This window comes from Crinia signifera, chromosome 6 (genome assembly GCF_055691185.1).
Source record: "Crinia signifera chromosome 6, ASM5569118v1, whole genome shotgun sequence".
Classification (NCBI taxonomy): Eukaryota; Metazoa; Chordata; class Amphibia; order Anura; family Myobatrachidae; genus Crinia; species Crinia signifera.
The window spans coordinates 161,518,008-161,531,645 of NC_139222.1; the positions used below are offsets into that span (position 1 = coordinate 161,518,008).

The window sequence follows — 13,638 nt, forward strand, 5'->3', positions numbered from 1 at the left end:
ATAGGTTTCTCATGTCAGTGTCCCTCATCAGGATACATCTAGTGCATATATGTATGTGTGATATATCTGTACGGTCACTTTTTACTTGTTCCCTCCCTGGCTGTTGCACAGCAATCCAAATCTAATTCCTTGTATACACAAGTATACCTGACCAATAAAGCTGATTCCGAGTCTAATTACTATGAAAACAATTTCCTGAGGTTTCATACACTATTATTTTACAGAATGGCTTTAGTAAATTTGAAGCAGATCATATTTCCCATTAAACGTATGCAAAATGGGATTTGCATACTAAATATATGCAAATTTTAGGAAAAATTGAATTTTGTGAATTCTCCTCCATAAGCCACATTAGTGATAATAAAATAATGTGAATTGGATGTTAACACCTGCTTTTACAATATTTTGTAAAAAAAACAAACATTGATAAATAAGCTTCTAAAACTTATTAGCAGGTATGAAAAATAATACAATGATTATTACAATATTGTTTCGATTCTGCTGTCTAAAACCTTACTTGTGACTACTTAATCTGACATTGCATAAACCAGCAACACACTATATTATTAGTGCAGTATTTTCCTATTTCTGAACCCTTGAAAAGGTTAATTCCAGCACCCACAACTGTGCTTTTGGTGACCCCACTGCGGAGAGTGTAGGACATAGGAACCCTGTGTTTGTCTCTGATGGCTGCTCTTTTAAAAATAAGGAATCTCATTGTTTCAGAGATTTGATATGCTGAGGGGCTGAAGTGTCGCATTCTGCTGTTCCACGAAGGGGTACTTGTAACCCTTTCTGCAGAATTCAGTGTGGGACATGCATTATAGGAGCTTTGTGTGTTAGCGTGAGCTCCATGTGTATACTGTACAATGGCTGACTACAGAATTTGTGGTTAGTGGTATATGAATAATAATCACATTACTCAGGAGCTTCTGCCCATAGCAACAGCTAAAAAATGCCTAGAGCACTGATGCCATGGGTCCGGGTATTTGCTGGTCTTGTGTGAGCTGTATATTCTTGAAATTAAGTCTGTAATTATGCTACTGACTAAGTGCAAAACTGCATAATTAATATTCTGCAATAGGTAAGAGACTTTAATATAGGGTTATTTTCCAACCTAAAGTGGCATAACTGCCATGGATTCATTATTTTTGCTAAGTTGATAATTATGTGAGATTTCCCATCTCTAAAAACAATTGTGATCACGACTTTATTTATTTTTTGCATACCTCATAGTTTGCTTCTCCACATACCCCTTTAATATCCCTTATATTTATAGTCCAGGATGAGCACATGGGGGTTGGGTAGTAGAAAGATTGGGAGGAGGGGCAGACCGAGCAGGAGTGGGGTGAGGCAGCAATACTAGAGACGGGTGAGACAGCCGGATATACTAGTATATAATAATATAACTGTAATTGTAAGGGCCTGTCTATCTTACTAAAAGTTACCCGTACACTAAAGCGAGTCACTTACTATTTGGGCTCTTTTCATGCGATTGCAGCGATCAATCGGATGAAAAGCATTGAAAATCACAGGTGATTGACAGTAGGCCCAAAGCGGTGCGCAATCGAGTCGCACCAACTGCTAAAGCAATCTACTGTATCGCATCCGAGCCGAGCACGCTTGGCTGTGATCGCAATGTGATATAGTGTATGCTAACGGACCGCATATGATATATTGCAGGTTATCCTGCCACCCGGGAAAAGGTCCTGGGCAGCTCAAGGGGAATCGCCAGAGAAAAGTCGCCCTAATGTATGCCCAGCTTAATGAACTCTCCCTCTTAAGTTATTTATCAATTCAATAGGGATGGCCATCGTTGCCATTGCCATCGATAGTGTTAAACTATGCAATGGCTGAGCATCAATGTATTTACTTATCAGTGGTCATCCATTTTTTTTTACTGATTGGACTGTGGGCCAATTAAAACACGGGGGCGTGTTTTCATGGGTGTCAGGGGGCAGAGCTATGCTCCATGCCCCAACATTGGAAAAAAAAAACCCAGTTAAACATCAGTTTTGCTGTGCCATCAATGGAGGGAAACCATCTGGTTCTGGTTCCCCCATTGATGGCTAAAGTATTTGACATCTTCCATAAACAATCAATGATTTTGTATCATCGATGTTCGATGGCCATCCCTACAGTTCAATCTTATTTAGCAATGACCTTTCGGTACTTATGTAATATCTGGGCTCCGGTTTTTCTTATGAGACCGCATCCCCTCGCGGGGCTTGCTGCGCTCGCCACGCTTCGGGCACGGTGGCTTGCTGCGCTCGCCACACTATATAAAATCAACTCCATGCATAGTTGGATAGTAGGGGTATGAAAAAATGGGGTGCATTTAACATGGGAGCCCAAATAATACATAAGTACCGACCTTTCAGCTTCTCTTACTGTAACCTTTATTCTATGACAAACGTCTTATAATGAAAATTACAGTGCAAATAAGGAAACTTGGATTACCTTCCAGGGGAAGATCCTTCCAGCCATAAGGCACCAGTCTCCCGTTGAGTTTCTTTTTGGTGTCTTCGGTCATATGACTGTCCCACATAAGTAGTGGGATCTCAAAATTAAACAAGCTTCTAAAATAAGTGTCATTTTGTGCGCGAAGACGGAGAGACGTAGGACAGGCAGGTGTAGGATGTGCCTGAGAGGGGATAAGAGAAGGAATGGTCAAGGAATCATAGTTTTGCATCAAGGAAATATTAAATGGTCCTACATGTTATTGCCAAAGGCACACAGTCTTTTTAATAATTAATTACATTTCCATAACATTATTTGTATATATAAAATAGAGACACAAAATAAATATATGCAATGTTTATTTTTACTTGTGTGTCATTTGTCCCAAGCACTAAATGGCCTGTTTAGTCTAATCCACAGATATCCCCTCTCTGTTTAGTGAGGAGGGCAGGGCCATGATTACACTATTTACAATATCAAGACTTGATCACTGCCTCAGAATTATGTACTCATCACAACGTTATGTAACGCCAACTATTCTGTGCTGAGCTTTACACAGACAGACAGACAGACAGACAGAGAGAGAGAGATCCATTGCTTAGCCTTAACCCCTTCAGTGGTGGGTTTTATTTTAGGGAGCGCTTCCTACTGCAGTGGGGCACGCAGGGGGGGTTTCTGGTCTGGCTACCCAGAAACCCCCAGGGATCTAAGGGCCCTAGGCTGATAGCTGACGGTCCCCTATTTCCATGGGTACAAGAATTTAAAAAAAAAAATCGGCCCTTGGGAACCGGAGATATCCGACTTCAAAACAGTGGTCCCCATCTAAGCCTGTTAATTGCTATTCCCAGTCAGATATTTCAGGTTCTGTCTGACTTAGAGATATTCCAAAAGCTGGGACTCTCTCACTTTGATGGACACTAGTAGCTTGTCTCTACTGTTCCCAGAATTGCTCTGCCTCCTGAACTCTGATCCCCTAGGGGGAGATTCTCTAAGCTAAAAATTTTGGGATGCACTAAGAAAGAAAAAATCAGGGATGCCCCATAGAAGCCTATGGGCTTCTAACGTGCCCCCCCCCCCCCCCCACACCGACCCACTGCCGCCCCGCACGGACCCCCGCATCCCCCCCGACCTGTGACCTCCTCCTCCCTGCACTGATCCACTTCCGGGTGCAGGGAGGAGGAGAGCCACCCCCCCGCAGCAGCCAGGTAAGGGAGGGGGGAGCCGCTGACTCACCACAAAGGACAGCTCTTAACGCAAGAGCTGTCCTTTGCCATAATTATCGCATATGTTAGTGCGATAATTATGAATGCGATGGGCGGTGATAGGGGGCGAAGCTGGGGTGAGATTCTCTCGATTTTAATTCCATTAAAATCTATTTCCGGGAACTGCAGATATCTGCAGTCAAGCAAGCTGTCCTACCACCAGAAAATTATGAATAATAAGCCCACTCAACTATACACCCCTCCTCTGCATATTAAACATCCTCTACCACCCTGGAAGTTATGTATCAGGGCCTCTTCATTCAGCCCAATGCCCCCTTCTCCCACCATCTGTGCAGTAAAGGGTTAATTAGTGGAAATTACTGATCCAGGCCCTACATCCTGAGCGGTTGATATAATACCCCCTACCACCCGTGGGACATCAAAGCTTCCCCCACACCTACCGCTGGAGGATTGGTAGGGGCCCCAATACATTGCTATGCCCAGGGGTCTACACTGCTGTTGACGCCTATGTATGTATGTATATATCTGACCACAGTGATAACTGGACCCAGAAACTGCAAACACAACTAGATTATTTTAGGGATGAATTAATTGCATTTAAGAGAAATAAACTACAAACGGTGAAGAATGATTATACCACTCACAAAGTATACAGAACGTTAACAGGAGAATCTAGAGGTGTGCGCAGATTCAGAGGCCAGAGATCGCAACCATTTAGGGGTACGGGGAAATGGACTCCTCATGATCACAAACTGCTTCAGAAACAGAAGATCATACTTTAATTCCCCCGAGCGTTTTTTTAGGCCAAGAGCAAGGAGCACTCTTAGGAGTTATAAGTGCAAGAGGGAGAGGCCGCATCCGCGGAGAGGGGGGCACAAAAAGGAGCAGGAGACGGAGGAGTTAATCTTTAATCTTTCAAATTATCATTTATCGTCTATCACTTGGTATGTCCTTCGTACCCACATTGGGCCATGACCAGTTTAATCTGGCCGTAGATCATTTTAAGTTTGGACGGAAGCTGAGGCTGTGTGAATTTTTCCATAATAAAAATAAAAATGATGAGGGTGATCGGATTGAATCTACCCAATTCCGTCAGCCAAGTATATTTGACCCCCAAACTTCTAATGCCAGCATACGTACTTAACTAAGAATAACTGAACAGGATTTTGCAAGAAATACATCGGGTCACAATAATCTATCACCAGATCTAAGGTTGGCGTTAAAATTCCTTAGAAAAAACCACGCCATAGTGGCACGCCCCGCGAATAAGGGCGGGGGTTATACAAAACATTGAAGATTATGACAGGGAAATTAAATGCCAGTTAGGTGATACATCCACCTATACACTTATTACTGAAAATCCTATTCCTAAAATTAAGAAGATGGTAGACAAAACGATTAGTATGGCATTAAATCTTGGCTGGCTGGCTGACTAACCAGATTGCCAACTATTTGATGGTCGAATTCCCAATCTGTCCTGTGTTATACACAATACCCAAGGTGCATAAGACACTGGTGGAACCCCTAGTAGACCCATTATATCTGCCAGGGGTTCCGTTTTGCAGCCTTTGGCTATATTTATCGATAGTTTCTTGAAATAATCAACACCCTTAATCCCTAGCTACATCAGGGACACGAATGATTTCCTGGACCAAATAAAAAACATCAATGATCTAAAAGAGGACACGCTATTGGCTACAATGGACGTGTCCTCGTTGTATACCATTATACCCCATGTGGGGGGTATTGGTGCAGTTGAATCACTCCTGTCAAAAAGTAACAAAGTTGGTAACTCTACCCCAATGATTATTGCTTTTTTGGAACGGATACTTAAATATAATCATTTCATGTACGATGGGCGGTACTATGTCCAAGTGACTGGTACCGCCATGGGGTTCAATGTAGCAAAAATGTATGCAGGGATGTACATGCATGAATATGAGACCACTGTGATCTTACCCACCTATGGGCGTTATATTGTTTGCTTTATGTGGTCTATTGATGATATATTTTTGCTCTGGCGAGGCTCCAAACATGATTTTTTAAGTATTGGAGAGCACTGTGGAGATTCACGGGTATGATCAGTGATGAGTCAATCCATTTTTTGGATATGACTGTTTTGAAAGTGGGCAATAAATTGCAGGCTACACTTTATCGTAAGGAAACAGATTGAAATACAATCTTACATGCCTCAAGTAACCATCCGGTACATCTAAAGGACAGTTTGCCCATATCTCAATTTATGAGTGTCCTTCAAAATAATACAGATGATCAGATGGCAGAAATACAACTAAAAGAAATGAAAGAACGCTTCCTCACACGTGAATATAAATTGAAAGTCATAGACAGATGTCTTCACAGAGCTAGACAGCACACTACCAGGCAATCGAGCAAAGCATAAAACCGATTGGTTTATGTAACTCAATATGACGACAAGTCATCCATTATTGCAAAGTTGACAAAGCAACATTGGCAGATGTTGAAATCCGACCCGGGATTGGGTCTAAGTCATATGGAACCTCCCATGATGTCATTCAGAAAGGGGAAGAAATCTCAAACAACTTCTAATGCATCCGCAAGGACATGATCAGCAGAGTGACCATACATGGCTACAGACTCGCAAACCGGGATGTATAAGATGTACCAGTTGTACAACTTGTCGGTCCTTGATCCCTGGAAGTACTGTAGCTTCCCACATCCAAACACGGGAAAAGCCATTACAATAAAGTATAAATTGCATTGTCGTTTAGACTTTGTAATCTATTCTTTAATTTGCCCAAGTGGATTAACATACATTGGAACGACCTTTTGCCAATTCCGTGAAAGAATGGCGAATCATCTGTATTCTATCCGCCAGGCATTATCCACAGCCTCCACTGATAAACCAGTGGCTGGACACTTTTTGAGTATGGCACATCAAGTGTCCTCATTGCGCTGTCGCCTTATGGGGTCCCGCCCCTACCAAGAGGCGGTGACCGTGTGACCATTTAAAAAAAAAAATTGGAAGCCAGATGGATTTTTCGTTTGAACACAGTGGCACCACATGGTTTGAACGAGAATAACCCATTAAATATTTTTCTGCGTTGAGGCCCTTATCTAATTCTCTACACAAGGAGAAATACAAGAATATTTTTTCACTGATCATGAGATTTAGTTCCCCGTATCACTGATAAATGCTCTTCTCTATAAGAATATTTTTTGTCGTTATGTAATTCTTATGATAAAAATAAGCATTTTAAAAGCACTTTAGATGTGTATATATATGTATCGGTGTGATGTTCATTGTAGTAAAGTTTTAAAAAAATTCTAAAAATATTATTAAAAACATCTTTTTCAAAAATAATTAGAAAAGGAAGTAAAAATTAGAAAAATATAAAAATAAAAAATTACAGTATTTAGGATATTAGAATAAAAATACTTAGAATAAGGTAATATTAGTGTGAGAATAATAGTCTTGCACTACTTGGTAGCTTGTGACTCTTGCTGTTTTTTTATATATGTGTGTAAATATGTATGTCAATTGATGCCTTATGTATGTACCAAGACCTGCTGGATAATCATGTTGAAGTAGGTGACACAATTATATCTTTAATTAAGCTAATTGGGCTGATTGAATATAAATACTATAGACAGATGCGTATCTAGGTAACATTAAGAATTCATTTATATTGTGGATGCAATTGCAATTAAAGGCATAGATATGATATTTCATTAGTGATCAGCAGTGGAATGCATAGGTCCGTCCTGCATTCCACCATGCGGAATTGCGCCTGTCAGTGATGTGTCCCCGACCAATGAGCGGCTTGGAGCGCTTAGTTCCGGCCTGGCTTGTGTCTAGAAACATGTATATATTTGCCCTGAACAGTGGAATCTGCGGGGACAATTGAAAATAAGGAAGTGTACATTCAGCGTCATTCACAGTTCCGTCCTTTAGTTATGTATATACTTACTGATAAGCTGTATATTATTCTGCTTACAAATTGTGACATGCCCTCTATCATCCCATTGGCCCATTGGCCCAGATTTATTTGGCAGTAATTTGGGAATTGAATAGGGGTATAAAAAGGCTCCAAGGTTCAGTGTGCCTTAGGCTGCTGATCCCACTGGTCCTGTGCCCTGCTGTCTGATATCTACAACTGAAGAAGGTCCTTGAAAGGATCGAAACGTTGTAAATCTCTGATGCTGGAATGAAAAACTGCTTTGATGTAAGCCCTGGTGAGTGCCTCTTCAAAAATTGTATATAATTGGATTGCACTTTCTGTGAAGGAATCGGGTTATCTAGGGCTGATTATTGGTCCTGAGGAAGAAGCGCGGAATAAAGCTTAGAAACGTTGACCATATCAAGGGGGTCTGTGATTTAATTCTTGCTGATCGAGTGCCACCTCTACGCTGTCTCTCTCCCTTATATATATATATTTTTTTTATTTTTTTAATTAATAAAAAAAAAAAAAACAGCTGTGTGCGGCGTAATGTTAGCAAGGTCAAGACTCACACAGCCAGGGAAAGGAGGCAGGGCCGGGCATCAGAAGCAGGGAGCGCAGGCAATGGCACTCCCGATTTTCCAGGTTTGCCAGTCTGCGCACTGGAGCACAGCCCGGAAAATTCTCGGCAATACCAGGGAAGGGGTTAAAATATAATTGCATGTGGTAGCAAGATCTGTGAGCGGCACTCAGATGTCTTAAAAAATTAAACAGGATTTATTTTCTCATCTTATCCTGAATGAATCCTGATGAGAAAATAAATACAAAACATTACATCACAAACAGGCGCCTGTGTCAGTTTTTAAAAAGACATCTGAGTGCCACTGCCAGATTTTGCTATATATACCCCTCACATATGCACAAACCTTGTGAAAAACCTTGTAAGCATGGGAGAATATACAAACTCCACACAGTTTGGGCCATGGTGAGAATCAAACCCAAGAGTACTGTGAGGCAGTAATGCGAACCATTACACCAACCATGAAACCTGCATGAACTCTTGCTTTGGAGTTAGTCACAGGCAGCTCACTGAACAGCTCCAGGCATTTACCTGCAAGCTGAACCTGTGAGATGCAACAAATTGATTTCTCCCCTAACAGTTCCATGTTAATACAGGTGGAGTATCCCTTATCGAAAATGCTCAGGACCAGAAGCATTTATAAAATATTTATATTATTATTTTTGGTACTTATGTGTTAGTTGGGCGCCCAATTTAGCTATGTACGCTTGCGGAAGGAAATCGCATCCCATGTCCCGTTTTAGTGCCGTGCCATGCGATCCCACTATTTTATATGCATATATTACTGATGTATGCATTTAAAGTACCGTAACTATGTTTGTGAATAAACTTAAGCTACGTAATCAGTCAGAAGTTGCGTAAGTGCTCCTGGTCCCTCACTCTGGAGGTGAAACAGTGTCAGTGATGGATGCTACCCAGAGTTCTTCAACTGTTTCAGTCACTAGTGTGGACAGCAGCATGGCAACAGGTCAGCAGATGTCTCTATTGAGTCTGCCAACATCAGAGGAGGCGGCGTTGGCATTTTTGCAGCGCAAAAATTTGCTGCCTGTTACGCAAACGTGCGTAAATGGGCATCCCATGAAGCTTTCGCTCAGAGAAGAAGGTCAGTGGCGAAAGGTCACAGTGCGAGCAGGACTGTGGTGCCCTGGTTGCTGGCTGCCATTCGCTTTGTTTACTCATGGGCACATGAACTCACCAGTGTCTCCTACTGAGAATGGGAGTTGGGAATGTGCCTTAACACGACGGTGCAATATAATGCTCTGATGAGGGAGGCTTGCACTGTAGATTTGCTTTCACAGCCCCAGAAACAAATCGGAGGACCGGGACTTGTGGTGGAGGTCGATGAGACCCTGTTCTCCAAACAAATATATGCTGTGGGGAGGATGTTGCCACAGCAATGGGTGTTTGGTGGCATCTTCAGGGAGACGGGGGCCTGCTTCCTCACAGCCGTCGACAGAAGAGACGCCACCACACATTACAGCGCTTGTTGCCCCCGGATCGATCATTTACAGTAACTGCTGGAGGGCCTATAAGACTGAGGAATTAGAAGAAGACGGCTATGAACACTGCAGGGTAAACCACAAATATAATTTTGTGGACCCTGATTCTGGAGTACACACCCAGAACATCGAAAGGACGTGGGGGAACAAAAAACACAGAGGCACTGCAAGGCACCACTTGAACTCATACTTGCAGGAGTTCAGGTGGAGGAGAAGTGTGGCTGCAGACAACACTTTTGAACGCATTTTGTATGCACTGAGCCTCCTGCCCAAGGGTACTGCAGTGCCCACTTAGTGCCTGTCTTTTTTTCCATTATCTTGTCTTTTTTTCGTTATCTTGTTCATTATATTCTTGTTATTATCTTTCATGTTCTTTATGTGCTTGTGATTATTGCTATATGTCATCATTATCTTTGCCATTGTTATTTTTTCATTATCTTAATAATTTCTCACTAAATTTACAGTTTGACGTTAACATGTGTCCACATTACTGTCTCAGATGTGTTGTATGACTGCTGTGAATGTGTTCCTAAAACCACCCCACCCCGAAGTGTGGCGAGTGCAGTGAGCCCCGCGAGGGGCGGTGGAATGCGTCCTCCCGACCTTTTCATACCACCCCTATCCTCGTCGGCGTGGAGTTGATTTTATATAGTGTGGAGAGCGCAGCAAGCCACCGAGCCTGAAGCGTGGCGAGCCCCGTGAGGGGACACTGATTACTTGACATGTTTTCCGAGTCCGCTCGCCACGCTTTGGGCTCGGTAGCTCGCTGCACTCACCACACTATATAAAATCAACTCCACGCCAACATGGATAGTGGGGGTATGAAAATGTTGGGAAGCTCGCCACGCTTCGGGGTGGATATTGGGGCAACTCTGTGCTTGTATAGCTATGGGGTGGTGTGGATAGTGTGTGTGTGTGGGGGGGGGGGTACCTACAATTGGCACTACAGTTAATGCCATCACCCCTGACAATGTGATGCGATAAGCCCGGCAAAAATAGCAGTGAATACATTAGTTAGTAATATCGCATCGCATTTCCAGTTTTTGTGTCACAATGCATGAGGTACAATGTGATGCGATATGACCGGGAAAAATAGCAGTGAATAAATTTAGTAATAGCGCATCGCACGCATCGTGTGACACTAAAACTGGACATGCGATGCAATGCGATTTTCTAACGCAGAATAGCTAACTAAGCAAATAGCTTAGTGGGCGCCCAACTAACACATAACTATCTTTTTTTCTCAGACTGTTTATTGAAGGAATTTGCACTTTTGAATATTTTTATATTTTAAATGAGGTATCTTGAGGACGGAACCCATGTGTGAACACAAAATGCATTTATGTTGTATAAACACATGAAATACACAAATATATTTTATTTGTGCATGAAACACGTTTTCAAAACATGAAACAAAGTTTGTATACTAACTCAGGAACTGAATTTGAATGCCAAGCAATGATTTTATTGTGCATATTTAGTGCCAGTTATATATGATCTTACCAGTAGTGCCAATCACAGGTGTCTCCCAGAAGTGCTTTTAGCAACAACAAAAAAAAATTGGGTTTTCAGAATAATTATGACAACAGATATCTGGATGAGAGATACTGTACTAAACCTGTACTAACTACCAGCTTGTCAAAATGACCAAACAACATAACAGCAATGTCAGCGCTGGATATTTATACCTTATCATTTTCCTTTGAACTTAGATTTTACTAACTCTCTTGATAGAGGGTGACCTGACTTGATATAAATATTAATGTACATCGCGCCAAACATACAGCAAATATGGAATCATCACTTCAGACCCTGTCCCATTGGAGTGTGCAGTTTTGTCAGAAGCCAGCCAAGTTACCAGTATATTTCTGCTCTGTTGAAGGAAACCCACACAAACATAAGGAGAAGATACAAGTGAGGGCCTGGTCAGAATCAAACGAATTATTTCAATGTGGTGAGGCCCTGGTCAGAATCAAAGAAATTACTTCAATATGGTTAGGTAGCAATGCTAAACACTGTGCCACTATTCTGCCATGATAGAGCATGTAGAATGTATAATTACTAATTTAGGGAATACACACTCATGATGACTACAGCAGTACCAGCCCTATATATTATAAAATGTAAACATTTACTTGAAAAAGGAGAGAAATGGTACAGACAATAGCAGTCAAAAATCAGAATTAACTAAGGACATCAATTCCATGGCATACTGTATAATTATAAGACCTGTTTAGTCTGCTTGCAGATCAACATGATGCCCACCACTTACTTACCTAATTTAAGGAGCAAAAACCTAACTTGACAGACACTTAGCACTGCGTAGGTGATATAGACAGCATATCTGACTAGAAATACAATCCTGGTTGACATTTCAAAATAATTATCAAGGACCATTTAGAATGGAGTAGATGCCACTAGAAAATAGAAAAAGCGTGACACCTCCCAATAGCCAGGCACATTTTAAGACCGCCGTCCATTTGTGATGGTGGTAAAAGCCTTGAAAGCAGGATGGTTGGAGTGTATGGTTAGAATAACAGATGTTTCATTACAATTCTGGAAGTAGGTCTGAGTAACAAACCCTCACAATTTCAATAATTTCCTGTATGCGACTTAAATACCTTCCAACTTTTGATAACGGAGAACAGGAGAAAATGCACGCGCCAAAGACACGGGCACAAAATTATGGTCTCATTGTTGGAAATGAGGTCTTGTGGTTAGATGCATAACTTATGACCGTGGTACTTCCGGAGATGCCACGCCCTGTTCGGGCATGGCTAGCACTCCCTGAGCTGCTTGGCTGCCCCCTGTCCCTCTCTCCCAGTGAATAGATGCTGTGTGCATGTGTACAATGTCTATTCACCAGTGGCAGCGAGGGATAGTGGGTTACCCAACAGCGCTCCCTCCACCGTGGGACACTGCTGACTGCGGGTGGGACAGTTACAAAAAATCGTGACTTTCCTGAGAAAATCGGGACAGTATGGACTCAGAGAGTGTCCTAGCAGAGGTAAAAAAAAAAGAAATAGCCAATAATAGATGTAGACGTGCCTTTTCTCTGTAATACATATACGGTATGTACAGATGGAGCCGGCTTCATCCTTTCTACCTACCTACAGCCATGGCACGCCATCGCAATACTTTTTAAAAGCTTGGCGATTCGCAGTGGCATCCCCGGATGAGAGCAATACCAGTGATCATCCACCAGATGTCACTTTTTGAAAACCTCATTGCGCATGCGTGAAATTTGGGCTGCAGCGCGTGCTACTATTGTACTGTCCAGTAAGCCTAGTCAGCGCCTCTCTCACACCGCCGGCGCCAGCATGATCCCCTTTCTTTTGCGGAGAGGGGATCATGCTGGCACCAGCGGAGAGGCGCTTAATCTGTTTGATATGTAGGAGCGTCTCAGATGCTCCCGTATAGAGATGCTCTTGCGACCCTGTTGCCGCAACAGTAATCAGATGCTTCTGAGCCTGAGTTGCTGCTATGAAAGGGTAGTTGTTGTTACGGCAGGGTAGTACAGTAAAGTACTTTGCTACTATTGTACTGTTCAGCAAGCTGTACTGTCCTGTTCATAGTGTACACACTAATAAATAAAATGCGTCTCAGAGTATTGATCCCACAATACAATTGATTAGTGGCCACATTTTGGTGCAGTATCGTATACAGTATTCAACAAACAAGAAAAAGTTCCAATCTTCCAATTAAGCTTTTCTTGCATCTTTACTGTTCAGTACAGTACATTAAAGACCAGTTTGCCTGAGTTTGATTCGTACAGTAAAGGTATCATTTTAATTTTACACACAGCACTGTTACAGTCATGTACTGTATACAGTGGTACTGTAGACTTAGTAAGCTCGGTGAAGTGATAAAAGGTCAGGTTTTTATCAGTGGTCAATCAGCTGCTACTGTATAGTACAGTATATTACTGTGCTGTACAGTACCTGTCATTTTTTGAC

The 13,638-nt window shown here is 42.1% G+C and overlaps 1 protein-coding gene across 4 annotated transcripts in view; it reads right to left on the reverse strand.

Annotated features, from left to right (window-relative positions):
- The window catches only part of ST6GALNAC2 (ST6 N-acetylgalactosaminide alpha-2,6-sialyltransferase 2), a 107,461-nt gene that overhangs the window by 22,888 nt on the left and 70,935 nt on the right, over window positions 1-13,638 (reverse strand). For all 4 annotated transcript variants that reach the window (XM_083147841.1, XM_083147842.1, XM_083147840.1 and 1 more), the window contains one exon: window positions 2,461-2,644. In XM_083147841.1, coding sequence (XP_083003967.1) covers window positions 2,461-2,644 — 184 coding nt within the window. The remainder of the gene's footprint in view (window positions 1-2,460; window positions 2,645-13,638) is intronic.